Raw genomic sequence first — 24,362 nt, forward strand, 5'->3', positions numbered from 1 at the left:
TGTTTTTGTTAGCCATGTCAGATTTTCACCCTATGTCTTCGGTAAAACGTGCTAATTGGCCAACGGAAAGAAGGGATGGTGCGAGTAAAAATAAGGGACCTCCTGAGTTGTGGCCTTAGTGTATTTTATTTCTCACGCATAAAACAGTACTTGTCATTTAAACGCATGAAGCCAAACCTTTGTTTTCATTATGTCCGCATTGCACTTCCTAGTGCAATTTAGCCTGTTCCAGTCTCTCGCCGAGTGGAAAATTCAAAACAGTAAGCGAACGACGCTTAGTAATTGTAAGGAGAAACGGCACACTTTCGCGTTTTCATATGCCCTCTCTTTCGCTTGACTCCACTGACCGGGAGCGTGAAGTAGGCGAAGTGCATATTATATCGTATCGTGTATTGTTACTCCATACATATCTTTTTACTTTTTCACCTGCACAACATCACTAGTATTTACTTCTTTACTCTTGGAAGAGCTATGGTACTGACAAGGAGAATTTGTTTAACAATCAGGAATTCCTTAAATTAGTGATCATTTACTTAATTCTCTTGACCTTTACATTTGATTCAAGGTTAATGTTGTAGGAGAACTTAGAAGCCAGTCACTCTCAGGGGTTAAAAGGTTAATAAACTTTATGGTCTCTTTCTATATGGAATTTTCAAAAATTTCCACTAAAACATGACATACTAAAATTTCTGTTTCCTATGGACTGGGATGAATTATCTTTAGGTGGACCTTGACAATTCTATTTTAGAGGTACGTCCTTTGTAACCAAAACCATTATTCACCACTTAAGTGTAACAGCGTACAGAAATTTGTAACTCGGCTCGATGGGCAAAAAACTATTGTACGCAATTAAGAAATATTCACGATTCATACCTGAATCAAGAATGGAGTCTATGCATTTTTATCCCTGAAATGAGCATCTAAAAGAGTCTAATTTTGGGGCTTTGAAGGTAGATAACACTACGATTATTTGAGAAATAAATTCCAATATCTATGAAATAATTTGAATATTTTGCTTTAAGCAAGCATCTGACAATCGTAGCACGTTTTTTTCTTGTCGCGAACAGTGCACGCGCAGAACATATTCTGAAGATTTTTTCTAAGCTGTCGATGTCGTGACGTACAGCTACTGGATGTTTTCTCACCAGACCCCCCTGAGGAGTAAGAGGTCTGCACACAGAACTGTGATTACAGAGGTGAGTAAAACGGGCAGCATTTTGGTTCTGGAATCAAGACATTAATTCCATACAGTTCCACCAAATCCGACAGAAAACGAAGATCTCCCTTTGGATCAAGTCCTATGCTTCGGATCATGTCTGGTGTTAAAACTCTGTCTTGAGTAGACGCGACCTCGAAAAGCATCTGGAAAAGTGAATTGTTTAAATTCACAAAGAACCTAGGAGGAAAGAGATAGGCATTAAAATCTTCAGCAAAAGAATTAATTTTCCCCTTTTAAGGAAACTAAGAACCCATTGAAATTGAAATTGGCCTCGCACCCAACCTACTGTTTCATAACGGGAGCACAAGGCCTCTACTCTCGTCAAAGCCTGATATATTTTCAAGGCTTCAGTTCGTTAATCGTAATCATGAACAGGTCAATCTTTGATCTATTCGTCAAATGACCTTTACGACCCTGCTCATGCAATCCTATTAGTATAGACAAACATGAAAACTGACGCATATGTAGTCGGATAGGGTTGAAATGAACGACGTTAGTTCTTTGCAGGACGAGCCAAAGAGTAAAATAGTAAATTTTGAGCTCGGGTAAAAAATAGCGAAAGTTGTCTTTGTGTCTTGTCACGAGCATGGGACAAAGAAAAAAATTCTGAATCTTAGTGAGGAATCGAACCTCACTGAACCACTGAGCTACAGCAACTCTACGGCGAGCAAGGTCATTAAGAAATTCATATATGGCACTGTCGACATTGCTGATCCATGCAATATGCAGGACACGTGTCATATACGAACTTCGTAATCGCCTTGCTCACCATAGAGTTTCTTTGGCTCAGTGGTAGAGCATCGGAGCGCAGAATCCGAAGCTCCGAGGTTCGATTCCTAACGGGTACTCAGAATTTTTCCTGAGTCGATGATGGAGGTCCAGGGAGACCAAATCTATGGGGGGTGCAAATCCGCTGGGACACCGGAAAAAGCCTAACTCGATTGCATGGCTGTGTCATAAATGAATTAATTGCGAGTTTCTTTCCAAAAGAAAAAAAGCATTGCAGGGCTTTCACTTCAGCCTTTCAGGCTCTGATCATCACGCTGTCACCAATCGTCAAAATACAAACACGGGGGGAAACTTCTAATAGAAAAAGTACATTTTTACTCACCTGGTATACATTTTTTCATCATCTGTTACTTCACCTCCTGTGTACAGTTGTTGTTGCCTTAACATGTACAGGTAGAAAAATTATTTACTTCTGTTTATCGTGAATTTTTCTAAGTTCAAATTATCAGAGATTGACCTTTAATGGCTTAGATAAGACCAAGAAAAAAATTAAATAAGCCACTGCAATTCTATCACAACTGGAAAACAGCATTTAGACCAGAAATTGTACTAATGAGTAAATATGCCCGTCTCATAAAGTTACTAGAGAACATTTATAAGTAAATAATGGTTGTCATTTAGTAGGGAAACATAATCGAATATTTGTCTATGGCATTATTAGATGTGAGCAGCGAACAGTTATCCAATAGTGAAGCTTAAGAAAAACTGTGTTCAATGTCCTCTCGGCTCTTCGTTTGTTCATCTAGATCAGCTACATAACCCTCTTCCTTATTGAACTGACTTTAAACAAAGAGTTGAATAAAGCGTTTTCAATTTGGGGAGAATCATCGGATATTTCCCCTATTCAGCCACAGCATATTCAGACATGTGACCAGTTTACACCAATCATGCGCAAGCGACAATATTCGTTGAAGTCAAAAGACCAACGTGAACGGTTCAATTAATCCATGCATCGGCTTGTTCCTTTGCATGGTTACTAACAGTACTCACCTGAAAGAGTCCAGTTCTTCTAACCTATCCCTGTCTGCATTATTAAAGTTTGCGATCCAACTCAAGTGTGGTTTGCACTTGATGTTCTGGTTATCAACATAAACATCATACACCTCTAACTTGCTCTCAAATATCTTTTCTGTAGTACCTAACAAGCAACAAAAGATAGATTTTGAGACGATTAAATTCAGCACTATGAAACTAGCCTAACTAAGCAATAAGTGGTGTGGAGGATCACTTGTTCAACTTTCAAACATCTAAAGACAGCTTTTCTAAAGATTTTTCCAACTTGTAATATTGCTACCCTGAAAAACGTACCCAACTCAGGCAAAGATGCATTGATAGTGCTCTCATTGAAAACAGGTATGCTTAATATATGTAAATATATGTTTCTATTTAGACCATTATTAATTTATAGGATGTATTCCTTTCCAGATACAAAACTAAAGACAACTAAAAGAATATTCCCAAGTCTTGTGCCCATAATAAAAATTCAATAATAATAAATAGGTGAACTTACACAAGTAAAAAATATTAATTAAGCGCATTATTTATGACAAAATAAAACTTACATGCAATATATTTGTGTTCTTCATGTAGTGCACTTAAGTCACAAACATTTGTAAAAAATAATGGGTTGCTACCAGTTTCAAAACCAAATGGAATCCCATGACTTGCCAACAAACAAGCACTGTAAACTGTTGGGTAAAGGAATTTTGTTTATCAAATGATTTGAGTATAACAATGTTATAAATGTTGGTTTCTTTAAAATTATTGGTAGCATGCTACAATATAAGCAGCTATGAAGAGTATCACATTACAAAGTGCATGTAATGATGGCAATAAGTTTGCTAGCAGATGAGGGACTGGCCCTCGTTACAAAATGAATTGGGGCAGTGCAGATGTGATTGAAAGATTTCTAACAGACATTAAACCATCTTTAAAGTGGAAAGCATTTTTCCTGCAAGAAACATTGAGTTTCAACACTGATGTATCTCAATCCTCCCACATATATAACCTTAATATCTTGGAGCACAGTGTCTTGCTGGTTTGACATAATGATTTGTAACAAAGCTTTAAAAAAGCATGCGCTCCTATTGGCTAATATACTTGATCCCTTTGCCCATGGGTTACATTCTGACGTCAGTTTGTTTTGCTTTTTTTTTCCTACAAGAAATGAAAGATGTTTTCAAGTCCCAATGTCATGAAAGAAATGGTTAGAGTGCAGCATGCAATCAGCAAGTTATGGACGCACTTGGGAGGTTTGCCAAGCACAAAAGAAGTGTAAGAGTCCCACATGGCAACAGCCAAGTGCGACTCTTAAGCTTCTTTTATGCTTGGCAACCTCCCACACTCATCCACCACCTGATGGTTGTACACTGCATGCTGACCATTTCTTAAATACAATTGTATTCAACTGTAATTTACCACAGCTGAAGGGAATCATTGCTGAGTAATCCCTGAAATGAAGTGGAAGGGATTACTCCCCAACAATTCATTTTTTCAATATGATAGGTCCTTACCTCTATAGCAAGCCACTCCAACAGGGGGAGGTGCAAAGAATAAAATACGTTTCTGTAATAACACAAATTTCCAGAGAACAAAAATTTGCTCTCCAAAGAACTTGATAAACTGAGGGAAACATCCAGCTGGGTGTGTGATCTGATAACCAAAAAAAGCATAAAAAGGAATCATTTAAATCATCAGACAACAATTTAAAGTTTTTCTGCACAGGTCAAAAGCCAATAGTCACTTCAGCTGGTGATTGTAACTATTTCATAGTAAGAGTCAAAGTGGACTCTTGTTCACAGAATATGACATTCAGCTGCACGGTGTGGTGTGGTATGTTGCACTTTAAGCTACTACTTACAGTATTGTGCATAAGTAATACTTATTTACCAGTAAGCTCAAAATTAAGCAATCCTGCTGAATTTCTGGACTTTTCATTGTAAAATGATGAAATTTAGCTCACCTCAACAATTTCAAGAAAATTTGTCAAACTTTTAAGATGCCTTTGTTTCAGCCAACCCAAAATTATGAGTGTAATTTTGTTTAAATTATAATTTGCCTATAAAAATTTCAAGGAGAAATTTGTTTGAAGATAGTTTTTCCCCAAAGTTTCAACAGCTTGCTTGATGTAAATCAAAAAATAAAATATCACAAGTTCTTAATTTTTTTTAATGGGAATATTATTTTTGATTTTTGATGTCATCCTTGGTTTTTGATTTCTCAGGTGAGAAATCACTTCAAGCTTTTAATCTGTTTTAGGAGTAATTCTCTAATCTAATTGACTCATCACACAGTGACACAACTCCTTTAAAAAAATTCAAATTTGGGAATAAATTTAGGAATACCTTTAACACTGGTATCTCCTCCAGTCCAGGAGCCTTCTCATGAGTTGGAGATGGAATGTAATTATTTCTAAGCACACAGTTCTTATAGCAATTGTAATAGTTTTCAAGATCCTCATAATGTCCAGGGTTTTCAAGCTGCCTCCTGCAAATTATATAAAAAGTACTTGCAAAGGTTTAAGATGAAAATTAGAGTGATATAAAATTCAAGGTTTCAATTTTTTTTAAGCCAATTAAATTTGTATTATTTTTTCTTTAAACTAATAATCTTCAGTAACAAGCTGAAACAAAGGAAAATCAAAATGAAACTGCTCTAACAATTTCACACCAAGATAAGTAACATTTGAACCACAACATGTAGCAGGCCTTAGACAACAAAATCCAATAGATTTTAGTGAGAGTTCAATATTACAGTAATTTAAAACATAGAGACAATATAGGGATTGCACTTGGGTACAAAAGGTTTTTAATTTTGAAAAACATTTCATCCCATCTCTATCTCAAAACCTACTTACAGTTTTATTCCAAGATCTCACGAGTAATTCTCTTTACTGCCTGCCATACAGTTCTTATGATTTTAGATTAAAGAATTTGGTATTGGATCTACCAATAATCCCTCAATTGATAATTTTCTTTATTCTCATCCCTTGCTAGCTTCATATTGTATTGATATTGTAAGGAGAAATTCTGTCTTAGGCACTCATGGGAGTTAAAGGATTGATTGGGATACAAAAAACAAGGTCACACTACCTTACTTCCTCTTCGAGGAATGACATGTGTTCATGTAGAGATGTGTACTTTGCACAAAGAATCCCTACTGATTTCATTCTAGCTCCCCTCTCAGCCACATTATCAACAGCTATACGCTCAAAACAACTCAACCCATAGAGACCATCTTTGGTTTTGAAGTATCTATCACAGGAAAAAGATAGTTTGCCTTAAGAACTTTAGACAAATTAATGTTTGCAAGTGGATTTAACAATAAGGACAAACTGATAAAATGATATTTTCATTGTCCAAATCACCCCTATTGAGTCAAGTTCAAGAAAGTTTTTTAAGTTTATTTTGTGACATAAAAAAAGTTGTTGAATGCCAAGACTGCATTATTAAAAAAATTCTCATCACTTGCTTACTTCATATTGTATCAATATTGTAAGGAGAAATTCTGTCTTGGTCACTCATGGGAGTTAAAGGGTTAAGCAATGAAGCAAGAAAGTTCAGTTTTCATGCACTTATTTCACTTAGTAAAACCACTCTTAATACCTCTTGAAGTTGGAATATATAGAGAATAAAATGAATCCTACTCTTTAGTACTTACATAAAGTCTCTTGTTATTGTATGTGAACCACTAGCCAAAGCTTTAAATTCCACACCAGTTAGATCCACTGATTTGGGATGTTTCCATTCAATTTCATTTCCTAGGTAAAATGTACACATTTTGTCTAAATCTCAGTAATAAACTTGATGTGCTCTTACTTGTGGATTACAATTTCAAATACAGCTATGCACCACAAGGAAAAGGAGGCACCTGTGGTTCCTATTGCTGACAGTTTCATGTTTTATGAGGGAGATAGGTAATGTGACATAAAACATTTTCAAAGTCTTACAAATTCAAGCTACATTTATGCCAGCTTTATTGGCAGTAAAAATGAAATTGCAAGTGTTATGAACAATACAATAAGAATGGAAAGGAAGGCTGGTAGAAACCACAGGGCTTCTGAGTAAATGCTCTTAATAACATTTACAATTTGACACTAAAATAGAGACAAAAACTCAATAACAGATAAGAAAAAGAACAGGCCTCAGTTGTTTGAAGGGATTTTAATGCCATTAACTAGATAAATCGCCCTCTGGTGGATAGCACAGAACCTTTTGTTAACTTTTATCTACTGGATAGCGACTTATCCACTGGATAGTGATATCTGTCCTTGAACAACTGAGCCCAGAGCTATTATGTCTTTCAGATTACTTACATGTCAAAGTATACTCATGCTAAAAGAACTAAAACCTGAAAAAGGGGAATTTAAATGGCAACCACTTTACACCTAAAGCTCTGAAGTAAAGAGTAAAAACCTATTGATTGGATATTACTCCTGGCCTTGGGAAGGTAAAAGGAAATGGGAAATTATCCCTTTCTCACTTTAAAAAGCAACTACTAGGAATTGACCTCACGTTAAAAAAGAACTTTGATGATATATGTCAAGTGGCTTAAACCAAGGAAAGCTTTTTTAATTAAACCTTAGTTTCAAAAAGCCAGATCACGTCTAAATGTAGCTGAGATGCATCGTTAGGAGGAGGAAATTGGAAAAAGATAATGAAATTTGAACTGCCTGGAAAATAAATTTATGTATGTTTTTGCCCTACTGACCAACATCAGAGATAACATTCAGTAACTTGTTTAAGTGTTATGTTCACAATTTGCCTTATCATTGGAGATCCCGAAAATAGAAAAGTTTTGAATATGGTTGGGTGCTGAGGAAAAAAAAACCCGTGCGTATTACCTCGTCTTGTATCAAAGTGCACGACGTAGACGGCGAGTATCAGATCTGGAACAGTTCTTTGCTGTTCGTCTGAAGTCCTTCCAGAGGAATGAAGGAACGAAAAATTCCCACCAAACGTTGTAAGTTCATCTTCTGGGGGAAAAGATGACAGTTCGCTTCTTGGGTCGTACGAAACATCAGGGATTTCCTCAAAATCAACCAGACCTGCTTCATCTTCATCCGCCATAACTGAACATCTCCTTACTAGGGTAGGGTGAGTCGATGATGACTCATGACCTGACCAACTCATGACTGCTCTCACCGGAGCCTGATAACTAGTTTCGCACGAAATTTCATTTCATAGCCTTTTCCGCACAGTCAAATTTAAGAATTCGTGTCCATTCTGTTCTGTCACTATTCAGCATATATCTTAACTCACCAATTTATCAACTCACCGTCGAGAGAAAAGCAGAGGTATATGGACAGTTATTACGATCAAGACTATTAAAATGGACGTGAATGAGGAAAATGGAGTCGCAGAAAGCTCGCCTAAAATTTATTTGGATTACAATGCCACAACTCCTCTGGAACCATCTGTCCTAACAGCAATCCATGATGCTTTGCGAGATGCTTGGGGAAATCCCAGTAGCTCTTATGCAGCAGGAAAGAAAGCAGGTCACGTGATCAAAGAAGCTCGGCTTTCAGTGGCCAACATGATTGGTGCATTAGAGGGTGACATCATTTTCACATCAGGTGGTACTGAGGCCAACAACATGGTGATCCATTCAGCACTGGAACACTTCTATGAATTTCATAGAGAAAGGGAAAACCATATTTCTGATATGAAACCCCATGTGATAACATCAAATCTTGAACATGATTCGATCCAACTCCCTCTCTTGCATCTTGCAGAGCAAGGCAAGATAGAACTGACCTTTGTCCCAGCCTCTCAAGACTCTGGAGCAGTGACGACAGAGGCAATATTAAATAAAGTTAGACCAAGCACCTGTTTGGTGACTGTCATGATGGCAAATAATGAAACAGGGGTGATTCAGGTAACATGATCAATCTTATTTAAAATCTTTCTGTTATTTGAAGACCCAGATAAAGGAACTCAGTATAAGAAGCCTCATAGCCAGAAGATTACAACAATCAAGAAAAATCTTTTTCCACTGCAGCCTAAAGGTTTTTATAGCCATGAAATATGGCAAACATATGATTACTTAATTTACCACAATTTCAATGGGGCTCTTCAGGGGTAAGGTGAAAAATTACTTAAAGCAAGTATTTCTTGAAAGAAAAAGGGGAATCCTTGAATCATTTGCTCAAGGAATGGCAAGGGAACTATTTAACAGTATTAATTATTTCAGTATAATTGCTCAGGTGATTATTGTAGTATTTCTTCTAACCTTTTCATGCATCAAAGAACATGGACATGGAGTTGGGTGCACACATCACTAGATCAACCTTGAAACTCGATATTAAAGAGAGAAAAAATTGAATGATATGGGATATACTGTAGTGGTTGTGTCCACATTCATTTACCAGAAAGTTTTAAACAGGCTAGAAATGTTCAGCAAGAAGCTAATAAAGCCCTTGCTATAGTCACCTCTCACAAGCTAATTATAGCAAGATACAGAACAATCCTTGTTTCGCCAGATTGCAAGAATCTATGTAATTGCTTGAGCAAATATATCACTAAAACCAGATGTTCTATAATTAACATGAACTGGGTTAATGACCACAGACCACAAGTCCATAACTCCAAAAACTCAGCCATATTCCCTTCAGAGATATTTCAAACAATTCAGCTATTAAGGACATGTACAAGTTTCACCAGAGAAAGAGATAAGCCTAATTAACAGCAGCTAAATGGCCCATGAACTACATTGCTCACATTCGTAACTATACAATGATCAAGGTTTTTTTCATTGTTTAAAACTGTGGTACAAACATTAGCATTGATAAGCATAAGAATCAGAAGTTTTTTGATTTGGGGTAGTTTAAGGTGGATAACATCTGTAACAAAGCTAAAAGGTTACACTCTGTTCATCATATATGAAGCTTTTCTTTCCTTAATCATTTAATCCCAAAGAGTGACTAGCTTCTAATTTCTCTCTTCAGTATCATCCTTGAATCACAAAGTAAGGTCATGAGAATAAAGGAAATGATCACCAACTGAAGAAGTTCTTGATTGTTAAATTCTCCTGGTCAGTACTTTTGGAAATCTATGAAGAACAGCATAGAGAATATGCATACTTATGTGAGGGTGGGAGTGGTTGAGGTTCTTTCGAGCAGGAACTAGCAAGGATCTTTTGTAAGTAATTGAGCAAATGTATCTGATTAAGGAATGACATCTTTTATTTTTCAGCCAATTGAAAACATTTCCAAGGCTATTAGGGGGTTAATGAAGAGTCGTCTGTCTCAGGAAATGCCCAGGGTTCTTGTCCATACTGATGCTGCACAAGCCATTGGCAAAATTAAAGTGGATGTGAATGACTTGGAAGTAGACTACCTCACAGTTGTGGGACACAAGTTCTATGGACCTCGAATTGGTATGAAATTAGAATTTATGGGGTGTGTAGACTTAAGCCTTTAAGTGACTTGTGATGCACTATAAGATTCTCCTTGTGCTCCACAAGGCAATATGAGAAAATTTTGAAGGAGAACCTAGCAGTCTATCAGAGTCACATAGGGCTTTTCACACACTGCTTCAAGTGGGATCATACAGCTGTTTTAGGAAAGATTATTTGAAAAAAGCAAAAATGTGCATGCATCAACTTTGAAAGGTAATCTGGGTATCTGGTAATCAGGGAATTCTAATAAGTTAAATATATAAATGAATTAATTAAATCCAGGATTCTTTGTCCTCATGGTGAAAATTTCTCAGATTTACTTGAAAATCAAGGAACTGTGACCCCAAAAAACTACCCAAAATACCTTTCAGGGTTATTACATGCAATTTTTCACATTTTTTTTTCAACAAGCTTTCTCAAAACAGCTTTATACCAGCTAGTATATTGATTTTTTTGTGGTGAAATTTAAATAAATTCAATATTACTTAGCCACTTTCATAGGCATTGTTTTGTCTTGTCACACTACATGCTTCCTCCCTTACCAATGGGGAGGGAGCATATAACAAGATCAAACAATGGCTGCCAGTGGTGTTGGACATTACTATAAAGATGAAAACTTCCCATTTTTTTTTACCTGAAAATTTCAGTTGATATTCTCTATCCTCCACCTGGTGACTTTTGTAAAATGTAATTTCTATCAAATCTAAATTTTTTTGGGGATAATAACTTATCATTTTAGATGAGTAATGTCCCTCTCTTTCTCTAAGGCATTGAAACAGTAAAGCCTGCATATAATTCACTAAGGTCTATATGTCATATTTAAGTTGCGCTTAATTGTGAAGAAAAATTCACCGAGAAAACCTGTTGGCAGACAGTCAGCCAACAGTTGGCAGACTCTTAGGTGATAGTCACTAATCTGTCAGTGATCTGTACAGCCATACTTTTGTCTTAGATGTTAATCCTCATGTAACCTCCCAGTGGCCTGTTGATTATCTGTCAGCCCACAGGTTTTTCTAGGGAGCTGTTCTCCACAATTACCAAGTTGCACATTCCTTATCTGAAAAAATAGCCTCGCGTAGCAAAATTAATAACCAGCTATTTTTTCTAACCAGGAGCCCTGTATGTTAGAAATCCAACAAGAGATACCCCTATACACCCCATGTTTTTCGGTGGAGGACAAGAAAGGAATTTTAGACCAGGAACAGAAAACACTGGCATGATTGCTGGATTAGGGCAAGCCTCCCAGCTGGTGGTGGAAAACCTGGACCAGTACCACAAAAACATGAAATTGGTTGGTAATTGTGTGAAGTGTATTTTAGAACTACATTAATCCAAAAACATCAAGGCCACTGAAACCTATATATTCACAGGGTGGTCACTTAACTCTTTAACTCCCAAAAGTGATTAATGCACAACTTCTCCCTCTAATATCCATACATTATCCAGCAAACAGGTAATGAGAATACTCAGACAAAATCATTAGGTAGGAGTTCTTTTCTTGATCAAATACCAAATTCCTATGACCCATTTTCAAGGAAATGTGTAGCAAATAAAAGGGGAGAATTATCAATTAGATCTCAGGGCTCTTACTCAGTGTAGAAGACACAGTTGACATAAAACAATGGGAACAAAGCAGCAAAAGAACAAGTAAAACATTGATAACAATAGGTTAATAGGATGGTGTTCTTTTGTGATATGTCCTGTGTCTTCTACACCAAGAAGGAGCCATTTAAAGGGCTAACCAAATAATGAATAACTGTAGTGTGGTTTGTTTTACTGTAGTCTATAGGCATCCAATCTATACAGCCATATAGATTTTTTCAACAGTGAATCTTTCACCCATACTTAACACCTTTTAAAAATATAGAGAAATCTCTTTTCATGGGTGGGAGTGAATAGTGCCGGTTGAAAGTGCCTTCAAAGAGTTGAGTTTAAAGTGACTTTCACAGCCATGAGAGACAAGTAAAACCTGCTTCACATAGCAATTTTGACTTTGTGCCATCCCCCATTTGGATTTCTCTTTGGCCTGGCTGGTGTGTATTCACAAAACAGAGTTTACAAGAATTCCTCTCTTAACCTTTTTGTTTCAGATAAGAGACTATCTTGAGGTCAGACTGAAGGAGATCTTTCAAGACAAAATTCAGGTCAATGGGAAATTTGAGACAAGTGAGCGAATACCCAACACATGCAATGTATCATTTATTGGTATAGGACTAGAAGGAAGAAAAATCTTGGCCACTGTTCAAAGACTGCAGGCAAGTGTTGGTGCTGCATGTCACTCAGATGTAGTTTCACGACCATCTCCAATCTTAATTGCCATTGGAGTCCCTCATGACATTGCAATGAATGCTCTGCGACTAAGTGTAGGACGAGACACAACTAAGGAAGATATTGATGTTGTGGTGGAAGATCTAAAGGTTGCCATTGAAGGTCTAAGGCACAAATAGATCATTAAAAATTACCTGTGTCATTTAAAAACTCCGTCCTGAAAATGACTTTTGATATCCTTAAATGGCTGTCGGCTGTGTGCCACTATCACTTTGACATATAGATTCCATTTTACTGTCCATCTGTTCTATGATAGATCTCAGAAGGGGTTGAGATATGGAAGAAACAAAATGTGGCACCCGAGGCGCAGCTGAGTGTGTCACTTATGTGTGTTGCTAATTATTTGACTACTACTAAGTAATTGGTGAGACTCATTGTTGAAGTCTAAAGCCACCTTAGCATTTATTTTGGCAACTCTGTTTTAAAACTTGTTACAAAATTGGTTACTAAATTTTCAAGAAAAACTTATTGCTTTCAAGCAGGTTCAAAACTGACTTGCGCATCTAAAAGGTCACCTTAAATAACTTTTAAATACTCAGAAAACATTTGGTAACAAAATCAACAAGTTGTACATTCTTAAGAAATCAATCCAATACCTGAACTTAGAAATAGCTGAAAACGATAACTGATATAAGTATACAGATATACATGCTATCTTGGAAGGAGTATTTTGAAATCCCCACACAATTTCCTAATCTAACAGCAGTAAGGAATGGCACTCTTAAAGAAGACTGAAAAAGGTGTCTGTGAAGATAATAGGATAAAATCATTCTGTACTCATGAAAGTTTTTTTTCACCAAAAAACAAAATAATTTTCATTAAGAAAAGAGATGCAGGAGATTGACTCCTTTAATTCCTGAACTGATGATTTAATTTGATGTGAGAAATTAATGATTGTAATAATTGATATAAAATATATGAAAGTGCCTATAATTGTTTCCATTGGTCTGTTCAATCAAAACAGCTAACAAAAGTAATTCCCTCACAAAATAAAATTTCTAGATGCGGAACATATCACTATAATTTATAATGTTTGACTTTTGAATCACACATTTTGAGTCAACGATTGCTATTTAATTTATACATCCAGAGTTCTTCCAGCTCTATTTCCTTGAGTCTTTCTTGTTCTTTTAATTTCTGAGGTCTTCTTTCCTGGAACAAAAGTATGTAACAACAAATGTAAAAACCCGACGAAATTTGAGAAACACTTCTGACATGCTATATTTTACGCGTAATAGAGATCATTAACCCACTAACTCCCTGAAGTGATCAACATGAAACTTCTCCCGATAACATCCTTACATTGTCCTGCAAACAGCTAATGATAATATTCAAACTTATCAGGTAGAAGTTGTTATCTTGATTCAACACCAAATTCTTACAACTAATTTACAAGGATATGTGTAGCAGCTAAAGGGAAGAACTGCCAATCAGATTTTGGGAGTCAATGGGTTAATTGTCGCTCTGCGAAACAAAATTACATAGATTTCCAATCGCTTGTTATATTCAGTGTCAGACTATATAAGGTCAATGGATCTCTTCTCGTTATCAGAAATCGGGTAGAGCCACCGTCACATATAATATAACTTATATCAAACGCCTTGTCTGACTGATTCTTACCTCTGTTTGCCAAACTCCAACTTCACGTCATCTCCAATCAGCATAAATGAAGCCCAGTCAGACTCCATGGTGAAACCGTTATTCCTCATCCACTTCATGGCCTGGTGAAGAGATTCACTGGCACTTTCTCCACCAACAAGATGTTCGTAGAACCGACGCATGAGCTTCTCTGTTGCTGAGTCTGGAATGGCCCACAGCGCAGCCAACACCGACCGAGTACCGGAAGCTTGGAACGCCCGGGCGATTCCGATAACTCCCTCGGCTCGGATCTGTCCATTTGCACTGTGACAACAGCTGAGTACCACCAGTTTAGCTCTGACTTTTACTCGTGAAACATCACCCATCGTCAGCATATAGGCTTCCTTTGGCGGAATAATGTTTGGATTGTCGGGGGTTTGATTAGGGGAGAGGGCAATTTCTCCTCTTTCGGCATCACCATGGGCTGCAAAATGTATCAGGCTCACTGAAGTTATCTGTTCAAGTACAGCCTGCTTCGTTGCGCTCTCTCCTACCAGAGGTGCAGTGCCCACCAGTCTTCCAACCATCTCTGCTTCTTTTCTAGCCCATGGCAGTGGCGACAGCCAACCAACCTTGGGATTACCTACTATCAGTGCACCACTGTTGCTGTGATAGTCTACCGGACTGTCTTGAATGAGCTTAAGTGTTGTCAAAGAAGGAACAACGCGGATCCTATGACTCTCAGAGAAGTATGCGGCTCCATCCTTTTCTTTTAGGGCTGCAAATGGAACTTTGTACAAGCTACTATGAGGAACGATAATGACTTCTGGGTCTTCAAGTAAATCGTAAATTGGGGCAATAAAGATTTTGTAACACAAGAATATACTTGAAATTTCCTCCTCGTTGTCGTCTTCCTCTAGAAGTCGTGATGCTTTGGAGCTCCTCTGCTCTAGTGAAATAGGTTGCGGCTCACCCACTTGTAAAGAACGATCTTCGCACTCTTCCATGGGCAAACAACCAAAACTATGGAAACTGTCGACCAAAATTTTACCCAAAGACAAATTCTTGGTCAACCCAGCTAGAACGAAATTTTCTCTCACTGGAATTTCTCTGTAAAAGATGACATCACTTGATTTCATGATCCATAATTGCACAACATCTTTAAAAAAAGAAATGTACAAACAAGTAGAGTTATTTTCCTTCTTCAAGATGTCTCCAATACCAGACCAAGATTGTGGATTGGCAGAAATGTGCGTTTTAACTGAGTACTTCTCTGCCATCAAGTCTGATAGGCCTCTTGCTCGACCCAACTCCTCAACGTAAAGAGCATGACGAGGATTCCTGGTTACACAGAGCAACCAGCTCAGCAGCTTGTAGGGAGACGCACCTCTCGCCTCCAAAAATAATGTTTTAAGCTGATCGTTTATTCCAAGAAGATTTCTTTGCTCTTCGAATTTACAAATGTTCTGATGTAGATAACAAAGAGCTTCTTCGAGTTTGTTTTGTTGTAAAAATAATATCGAGTAACCGAAGAAGACTTGCAACTCAAGGTAACTTAATTTCATAGTGCTGGATAAGTAAAGTGCCCTCTCTAAACATACTTCCGCAATTTGGTGATCAAGCATCGTAAATAAATTTCCTAAGTTCGCATAGGATTTTGCTTCTCCTTCTCTACAACTAATTTCAATGCTAATGCGAAGCGCGTTTCTGAAATACTCTTTAGCCTCGACGTATTGTCCAAGGGAAGAAAATATATTTCCTAAGATTCCATAACAGTCCACCTCTCCCCTTCTGTTGCCAATTTCAATTCTGATGGCAAGGGCTCTCTCAGTATACTCTTTCGCTTTGACGTTTTCACCAAGCGACTTAAACACACTTCCTAGCCCAGCGTAACATGACGCTTCTCCTGCTCTGTCGCCAATTTCAATAGTGATGGCAAGGGCTCTCTCGTCACACTCTTTCGCCCTGTTATAATCCCCAAGCCAAGAAAGCACATTTCCTAAGCCGCTGTAGCACGATGCTTCTCCTTCTCTGTCGCCAATTTCAGTTGTGATGGCAAGGGCTCTCTCCATATGGTCCTTCCCCTTGATATAATCCCCAACCGACTGACAAAGCACATCTCCTAAGCCTTTGTAACAATGCGCTTCTCCTTCTCTGTAGCCAATTTCAGTTGCGATGGCAAGCGCCGTTTCGAGATTCACTTTAGCCTTGACGTACTCCCCAAACGACATAAACATAGTTCCTATGCATTCGTAACATTTTGCTTGTCCTTTTCTGTTGCCAATTTCATTATTGAGGGTAAGAGCTTTTTCGAAATACTTTTTAGCCTCGACTGGCTGCCAAAGCGAATTAAACACAATTCCTAAGTATAGGAAATCTTCTGCTTCCTCTGTCCGGTCGCCAATTTCTACTCTTATGACCAGCGCTTTTTCGAAATACTCTTTGGCTTTGAAGTATTGTCTTAGCAAAAAATTTACTTGCCCTAAGTTTTCGTAATCTGCTGCTTCTCCTAGTCTGTCACCAATTTCAGTCCTCATAGCAAGGGCTTTTTCGAGATACTCTTTAGCCTTGACGAATTGCCCAAGGCCCATAAACACAGCTCCTAAGTTTCCGTAACATGTCGCTTGTTCTAGTCTGTTGTCCATTTCAATTCTGATGGCAAGGGCTCTCTCAATATATTCTTTCGCTTTCAAATATTTCTTAAGAAAGTGAAACACAGCTCCTAAGTGTACGTACGATAATGCTTCTCCATCTCTGTCGCAAATTTGAATTGTGATATGAAGAGCTCTCTCGTAATACTCTTTCGCCTTTACGTATTCACCAAGTTTATAAAACATAGTTCCATTGCTTACACAGGCGTTTACTTCTCCTTTTTTATCCCCTGTTGTAGCCCGTATGTTAATCGCTTTATTGTAAAGTTGTATGGCTTCTGTAAACTTACACTGAATCTCACATATTTTTCCCAAAGCCATGCTTGCAGCTCCTTCTATCAGTAAGGCACCAGACTCGTGGGAGAGGACTAGCAATTCACGGCAACATCTCTCCGCATTTATGTAGTCAGAGATACGACGGTAAGCGCGGAAAAGAATACAATAGAACTCCACGAGATGCAGTTTCATAGATTGCAAGTCGTTCTCTTCTGTGTTGCAATTCATCAAAAACAAGCTTTCTTTGCAACACTCGATAGCTTTTTGAACACGATTCGTGTTTAGCAAGAACAGTGCAACAGGTAAAGCCATAGCGATTATGTCTTCTCCTATGTTTTCCATCGCGGTAGTTTCCTAAACCAAATGATGTAAACAAGATATTTAGTAAAGCAATTCAATCCAAATGATTATATTCGCCTTTTGGTCTCTTTGATCGCGTGAGGAAAGTGAAAAACTTCTCTCTCCAGCCTCTTATTTTCCAACAGACCTTATTCTCTAAATAGCGTATTTTATTTTAATTTCGCTTTTATATGGAAAAGAAAATTGCTGCAAATCAAACAAACATAGCCAGAGGCAAATAAATGATTTCGCATAGCGAGTATCCAAAGAAATTGGCAAAGAATAGTCTACAGTCAAAACACCACTTTCATCATGCGTAGTTCTTCAATTCTTTGTACTAGCGGTCAAAACTTATTTGCAATAAAGCCTCTTATGATCAAGCTTCCTCTAATTTTCTCGTTTTATGTATTCATCTATTCACTGATTTACTTTTTTTTGCGCGATTGTATCGAGAGCATCAATCTTTCGGTTTTCTCTAACGTTTATGAAAGAGTGAGACATGATCACAGATGTAACTCATCATTGACCAAGTAAATGTTTGAAGGTGTCATTTAATAAGTTTAAAGTGTTTACATTGTCAACTAAGCAAAAGAGATAAACTTCTGCGAAAGCAATCTAGAAAGTTTTTTGACATTCCGCAAAAAATGGCAACATTTAGAACATTGTTGTGGCGATTCTTAACCATTGGGCTATATGCTGCTTAGAAAGAATTTTATCTTATTGAGCTGATGAGGATAAATTACAAGATGTGAAGCCACAAAGGATGGACACAATCGCTTCATAAAAATTCATTTCACTTCGGAGGCGATTTTTGTAAAACGCATCATATCTTATTAGCCACAGGACAAGGAGTAACAATATTAACCGTAGACTTTGTGGAAAGAACGGTACCTTTTCAAAGTTATACTTAAAAATAATTTTTTTTGTAAATGCAGTGAAGAAAAAACCGATATAAATCTTGGTTTCCATGTCATATTTACCAAGATGTTGAGTCTGTGACTGATGCTTTTGAAGGTAAAACAACACAAAGAGTGAACAATTAATTCCCCTACATTCCAAAACTTTCGCCCTTCTACTGCCTCATCGAGGCTGTGTATTATTAATATGATAACACAAACTCTTATCACACTGTTGTGATATGTTCGAGTGTAAAAACCAAAAAATTACGACATTAAAAAATATCACTAATAGTCTGGGAGCAAATGTGGTCCCGTGTGAAGTTTGTGCTGAAAGCAAGCACCTAGTGTAAAAGTGTTCATTAGGACCTACTAAACATGGAAAGTTTGGGTGCCAGCTTTGCAACTTGCTCAGACGGCTTTTTAAGGAGGGTTAAATTCTGACCCATGAAATCCAGCATGGAAACGAGGCTAAAACACATAATTCCTCATAACTTTGTTAATAATAGACGAAAATACACCAAACTTGCTCACATGATTGGACATGATCCTCCCTGTTTATTTATGCTAATTTACATAGGTCACGCGATCTTACGCATGAAAGCGAGGCTGAAACACATAATTTTCCATAAATTTGTCAAAAAAAATCCTTATCAAGCCAAACTTGCTCACCTTAGTCAGTTAGACATCTTGCATCGATTGGTGCCACTTTGTAGTGTCACGTGACCCCATACATGGAAACGAGGCTGGCTATATCTGGTAGCATCGTGTAGGATGGCATTTGTCTTGCCAAATGTATTAACAACTACTAGGCAGATACATATCTGGTTATCCGAGTTCAGATATAAAAACTTCAACTAATCATTGTCCTATGGCCCATAGCACAGGGACGAGACGGATAAAGCAAATACTGCGGAGGCTCCATTTGAGAATCTATCTTGTACACATAATCAATAATTTTTCCAACTTATGATACTGGTTCCATGTATTCATTTTCGCATGTATATTGGAACAAGGGCAGAAAATGAAAATAGCGACTGCTGCTATTTTATATATACAGTCATGAAAGTCTTACTGAATATCTATATACATTGTTCTGTTGTCCATTCCTATGGAATTTCCTGTTCGACTTCGTCTTCATCATACTCATCATCACTCTCAGCATACTCGTTCTGGCAATCTTCAGAGCACAGACTGAGATTAGTACAGACAAGTCCGACTTTTTGACACTGACAACGGTTGTTAGAGCAACGGGACTTGGCGCACTTGCGTCGGACAAGCTGTATAATTGCCTCTGGAGCTGGTGGAAGATTTGTCATGACTGGTACCCACTTTCCATCTTCATCTTGCCATCCATAGCCTTCTGGTGAGGGCAACACCGGGTTTGCTACATGATCGTTGTTCCAAACAAGAAGCTGGTAGTGCGCTCTCAGAATGGCTTGATGGAGAGCAGCTTGTGTGGGCGGCAACCTCTCAGACTCAGCTTGATTTTTCTTAAAGAGGGACCATCTGAGAGCTTTGTTTTGTTGCTTTGTTCTGGTACTTCGCTTTCTTTTCACAAAAGAAGCACAGATTGCTGTCCTAAGGGACGGTTTTCGACCTTGTAAGAAGACCCTGGTTAGTGAAATGAAATGAAATGTTTTAGGATGTCAAGGATGTCATTACCTTTTCAGCGATTCCAAGATGAAAAACACAATAAAAAGTTAAAGTTATAAGCCATTTAACATTTAACATTTAACACTTATATAGCGCTTATCCGTATGCGTTCTAAGCGCTTTACATCCATTGTATTACAGTATGACTTAGAAATATAAAAACAAAAGATTAGTTATCTAATTTAGATTAAAAGCGCATTTAAAAAGGTGTGTTGTCAGTTTAGATTTAAAAATATTCAAACTGGGCGAAGACTTGACTTCTAAAGGTAAGGAGTTCCAGAAAAAGGGAGCAGCTACTGTAAAAGTTCTAAAACCATAAGACTTAAGGTTCCATTTGTTTTGTTTTAAAAGAAATGCAGAAGACGAACGAAGCTTTCAATTTGGTACATAACGGTGGATCATTTCATCAATGTAGACAGGGGCAAGGCCGTTTAGAGATTTAAATGTCAAAAGAAGAATCTTGAATTGAATGCGTTGATTAACAGGGAGCCAGTGCAGATCCATCAGGATAGGGGCGGCGTTTTGAACATACTGAAGCTTACACCTAGCATTACACCATTACACCTAGCAATTACCTAAAGCGATTCACTTGTCTTTCTTCGAGCTTCATTTGGCCCTCTAACCTCTCTCTGAAACCTCTCTTTTACCCTCTTGATCTTTCCTGAGTGGGTGGTTTCTTGGTAGCACGACCTATGCCATGTTGCTTTTTCTTTAAGCTCTTCTAGTGGTAGATCTTTAAGCACAAGCCACAATGTTTTCGAGTTGATGTCCTCGTACTTTGAACGTTCTTCGATGGCTTCTAAAAGCTTTAGATGGGAAGTTGGATTTTCGACAAGATTGGCTGTACTTTTTTCTTGGCAGATTACACATAGCTTAAAATCTAAAGGGGCATTAGACCAGCCAAAATCCGTCATACTACAAGCACTGTGATGACTGTAAGTACAACATGGCGGACACTCAAATAATTACCGCTGACCAATAGTTCAGGCTCACAATCACCCAGGCCCCCTAGGTTAAGAATCCACAGGAATTTGTGCGAAATAGGATTGTAGAAATCGCTCATAATAAAGTTATATAAGCCACACGAAATACATCATCATTACACCTTTTTAGCTTTTATTTTTTTTCATTCAAATGCTATACATACAGCATTAATATGCATTACAATGAGTCAACGTTGGGGCGTCAGTGGTCCAGTGGTTAGTGCGCTGGACTCTGGGTCGAAGGGCCCGGGTTCAAGTCCTACCAGGGGCATGTCGCTGTATCCTTAAGCAAGATGCTTTACCCACTTTGCTTCGTCTCTCGGATAAGACGTAAAGCCGGAGGTCCCGTCTCACAACCGTTCTATGTTACAAATAAATTGTGGGACGTAAAAGAACGCACGCACTGTTCGCAAAGAGTAGGGCACGTAGTGCCCGGTGTTGTGGTCTATCTCGATTTGTGCCGTCGTAGGTCTGGGTGGGTGAGGTGTGATCACAATGGACTGAAGCGGCTGCCAGAGGCGCCTTTAATATGCTGACGTCCGATCTCACCTCTCTGGTTCCTCCGCAATTCAGCCCTTGGCTGCAAGGGAGGAAATTGGCACCATCTATCTATCTATCTATCTATCTACCTTTGGCGTGTTTTGCAATCCAGCCTCATTTCCATGTATGGGGTCACGTGACACTACAAAGTGGTACCAATCGATGCAAGATGTCTAACTGACTGAGGTGAGCAAGTTTGGCTTGATAAGCATTCTTTTTGACAAATTTATAGTAAATTATGTTTCAGCCTCGCTTTCATGCGTAAGGTCACGTGACCTATGTAAATTAGCATAAATCAACAGGGAGGATCATGCCCAATCATGTGAGCAAGTTTGGTGTATTTTCGTCTATTATTAACAAAGTTATGAGGAATTATGTGTTTTAGCCTCCTTTTCACGCTGGATTTCATGGGTCAGAATTTTACCCCCCCCTTAAAAGCCGTCTGAGCAAGTTGCAAAGCTGGCACCAAAACTTTTCATGTTTAGTAGGATCTAATGAACACTTTTACACTAGCTTCACACGGGACCTTATTTTATGACATTTGCTCCCAGACTATAAAGTCGGAGTGTTAATGGTATGTGGTTCAATTAAGAGTTGGATCATTTAATTTGACTCCCACATATCTGCTGAAGTTTTCTTTCAAATCAGCTCAGAAGTCATTTCAAATATTTACTGAAACTTTTACTCCCGGTCATGGCGCAATAAGTTAATCTGGAACTTCGGGGAAGTGTGCATTTTCGGTTTCTCTGGTGACGTGGCGGAAGTTTTCATTACCAGTCTCCCCTTCTTTGCAGGTAATGAATAATCGTCACATTTTAACGAATGTCATGTGGGTTTACCGTGTGGCGTAGCAAATCAGTCTTACTAGTTGATCGAAAGGGGAATGAAGCTAACTTTATACTGAACAATTAGTAGAGTAAGTTATTAAATTTCCGGTTACATTATTTTATGAATGGCACGAAATAAATTAAGTTTCAGTTCCTCCAAGGAAATGAAATATTACTTCTTGCACGTGCAGCGTCATCGACTGAATTACCCTCCATCGCGCGACTGTGGCACTTTTCCAAGAGAAATAAGAACACAAAAACAAACTCACGCAAATTATGGCGAATATTTCGAGAAATATGCCAGGATTAGCATTGAGATGGTTATGTGAATCATCTCGTGCATCTTTGCTTTCTTTCTCGATCGTATTTTTAAAATCAAACAAAGATTACTCACTCAAGAAGTGAGAAACACTCGACTACGTCTTGTGTTTCTCCCTACACTTCTTTCGTGCTCTAGCCGCTTCCTGCGGGCTTTAAAACAGAACAGAGCACAGTCAAGGCTTCTCTATTTGTTAAATAAAATACAAGAGCTATGCTTTTCTATAGGTCCTTATTTATGCGAAGTTACTTAATGATCATGAAATTTGTTGATGTAGTCCAGAAAAAAAAGGAAAAGAAACTCTGGGTATCCATGTAACACTGTCAGTCCTACTTATCAAGAAGTTAATTTCGTGTCTGATGCTTTTGAAACCGAAAGAACAAAATAATGAAAGACGGTTAGAAAGTTTCCCTTCATTTCCAAAACGTCCGCTCATCGACCAACCCTTATCGTCACTGTTTGTTATTTATATAAGAACACAAAATTTCAAAACACCGTGAAGCAAATCAATATATGAAAACCATATGTCGATATAAATGTTTGTTTTTTTCAGTCATTTTAAAATACTACTGAGAGAGTTGATAAGTGTAATAGTGGGGTGGTTTTGCCTTTTAATTGATCATGATAATATTTAACAGGTTTTCTCAGTGGAAATAAATCGCACATGTAACTCTCCCAGCAAAACTGAACATCGTAGCATGACGAGTATTCAAAGTTATTATCCAACTGCACCAAGTAAAAATAACGCGCGAATAGAGTACAAATATCCTGCGATACTTTACGGTTATTTGGACAGTTGGTTATTTTGTACTGTAAAAAAAAAATCTGTTTAACCAATCGGCTGCGCGCGCTACGCTTCTCAATCAGCTTTGTTCTTCCCGCCTTATGAGCAGAAAGACGTAGCAGAAAAATAGTAGGATAATAAATAACTTATCAGACGTTTTGGTGTGTAGTATCGCCGAGTGTTCTTACGAGTTGTTTGTATTTTGACTCACCCGGCGGGCTCGTAAAAATACGGCACAACTCGTAAAATACCCAGCGATCTTACACACAAAAACGTCTAATAAGATATATTCATACATATCAGCGAGAAACAGTCGACAATAGAATTCACTAAGCTTAGTTTCTGGTTTGTCTGATCGCGCGGAGAAAATGAAACAAAACATGACACGACTCAAAGACAAAAATGTGGAGAAATTCAATCCATACGTGGAACAGTTACGTGAATCACTTCTAAAGGATCCCAAGGTCCTCAGTCAACAAAGAAATAGTCCCTGGTTTACGCCGCAAGACCCAACCATATGTGAAACTGGCGACAAGTTTTAGTTATTTGGAATACCAACAAAAACAGAAGCTACAATTACAATGAGAATAAAAACCTTCATGAAAAGTGTACAGATCTACACAGATGGTCAATTGTATACGTACCTTCTGCATGAATTAAAAGTCCAGTCCAGGGTGAGCCAATAAGTTACTCCATTGTAAAAAGGTTGTTAAAACCAGACAAATTGCTCGAGCAACACCCAATAAACATTTCTTCAACTTCAATAAAAATAGCATCCAAT

At 37.9% G+C, this 24,362-nt stretch overlaps 4 protein-coding genes across 4 annotated transcripts; 1 reads left to right on the plus strand and 3 right to left on the minus strand.

Annotated features, from left to right (window-relative positions):
* Positions 1–107: 107 nt before the first annotated feature.
* LOC113665921 (DENN domain-containing protein 11) lies at positions 108–8,433 on the minus strand. The gene is made up of 9 exons (XM_027181654.2): positions 7,851–8,433; positions 6,668–6,767; positions 6,100–6,261; positions 5,353–5,494; positions 4,522–4,660; positions 3,571–3,696; positions 2,999–3,146; positions 2,331–2,387; positions 108–1,396 (listed from the first exon to the last, which is right to left on the minus strand). Exons 1-9 carry the CDS (start codon positions 8,137–8,139, stop codon positions 1,189–1,191), a joined length of 1,371 nt encoding a protein of 456 aa, XP_027037455.2. The 5' UTR covers positions 8,140–8,433; the 3' UTR covers positions 108–1,188.
* LOC113665922 (selenocysteine lyase) lies at positions 8,160–13,666 on the plus strand. Its single transcript, XM_027181656.2, has 4 exons — positions 8,160–8,884; positions 10,201–10,384; positions 11,518–11,696; positions 12,496–13,666. The coding sequence occupies exons 1-4, from the start codon at positions 8,339–8,341 to the stop codon at positions 12,850–12,852; spliced, it is 1,266 nt and encodes a 421-aa protein (XP_027037457.2). The 5' UTR covers positions 8,160–8,338; the 3' UTR covers positions 12,853–13,666.
* On the minus strand, positions 12,541–24,340 carry LOC113665973 (uncharacterized). The gene is made up of 3 exons (XM_027181716.2): positions 24,226–24,340; positions 14,354–17,592; positions 12,541–13,885 (listed from the first exon to the last, which is right to left on the minus strand). The coding sequence occupies exons 1-3, from the start codon at positions 24,232–24,234 to the stop codon at positions 13,864–13,866; spliced, it is 3,270 nt and encodes a 1,089-aa protein (XP_027037517.2). The 5' UTR covers positions 24,235–24,340; the 3' UTR covers positions 12,541–13,863.
* On the minus strand, positions 18,840–21,170 carry LOC149047906 (uncharacterized). Its single transcript, XM_089200451.1, has 2 exons — positions 20,704–21,170; positions 18,840–20,087 (listed from the first exon to the last, which is right to left on the minus strand). Exons 1-2 carry the CDS (start codon positions 20,736–20,738, stop codon positions 19,583–19,585), a joined length of 540 nt encoding a protein of 179 aa, XP_089056577.1. The 5' UTR covers positions 20,739–21,170; the 3' UTR covers positions 18,840–19,582.
* Positions 24,341–24,362: the final 22 nt, after the last annotated feature.

This window comes from Pocillopora damicornis, chromosome 3, assembly GCF_964200805.1.
Source record: "Pocillopora damicornis chromosome 3, jaPocDami1.2, whole genome shotgun sequence".
Classification (NCBI taxonomy): domain Eukaryota; kingdom Metazoa; phylum Cnidaria; class Anthozoa; order Scleractinia; family Pocilloporidae; genus Pocillopora; species Pocillopora damicornis.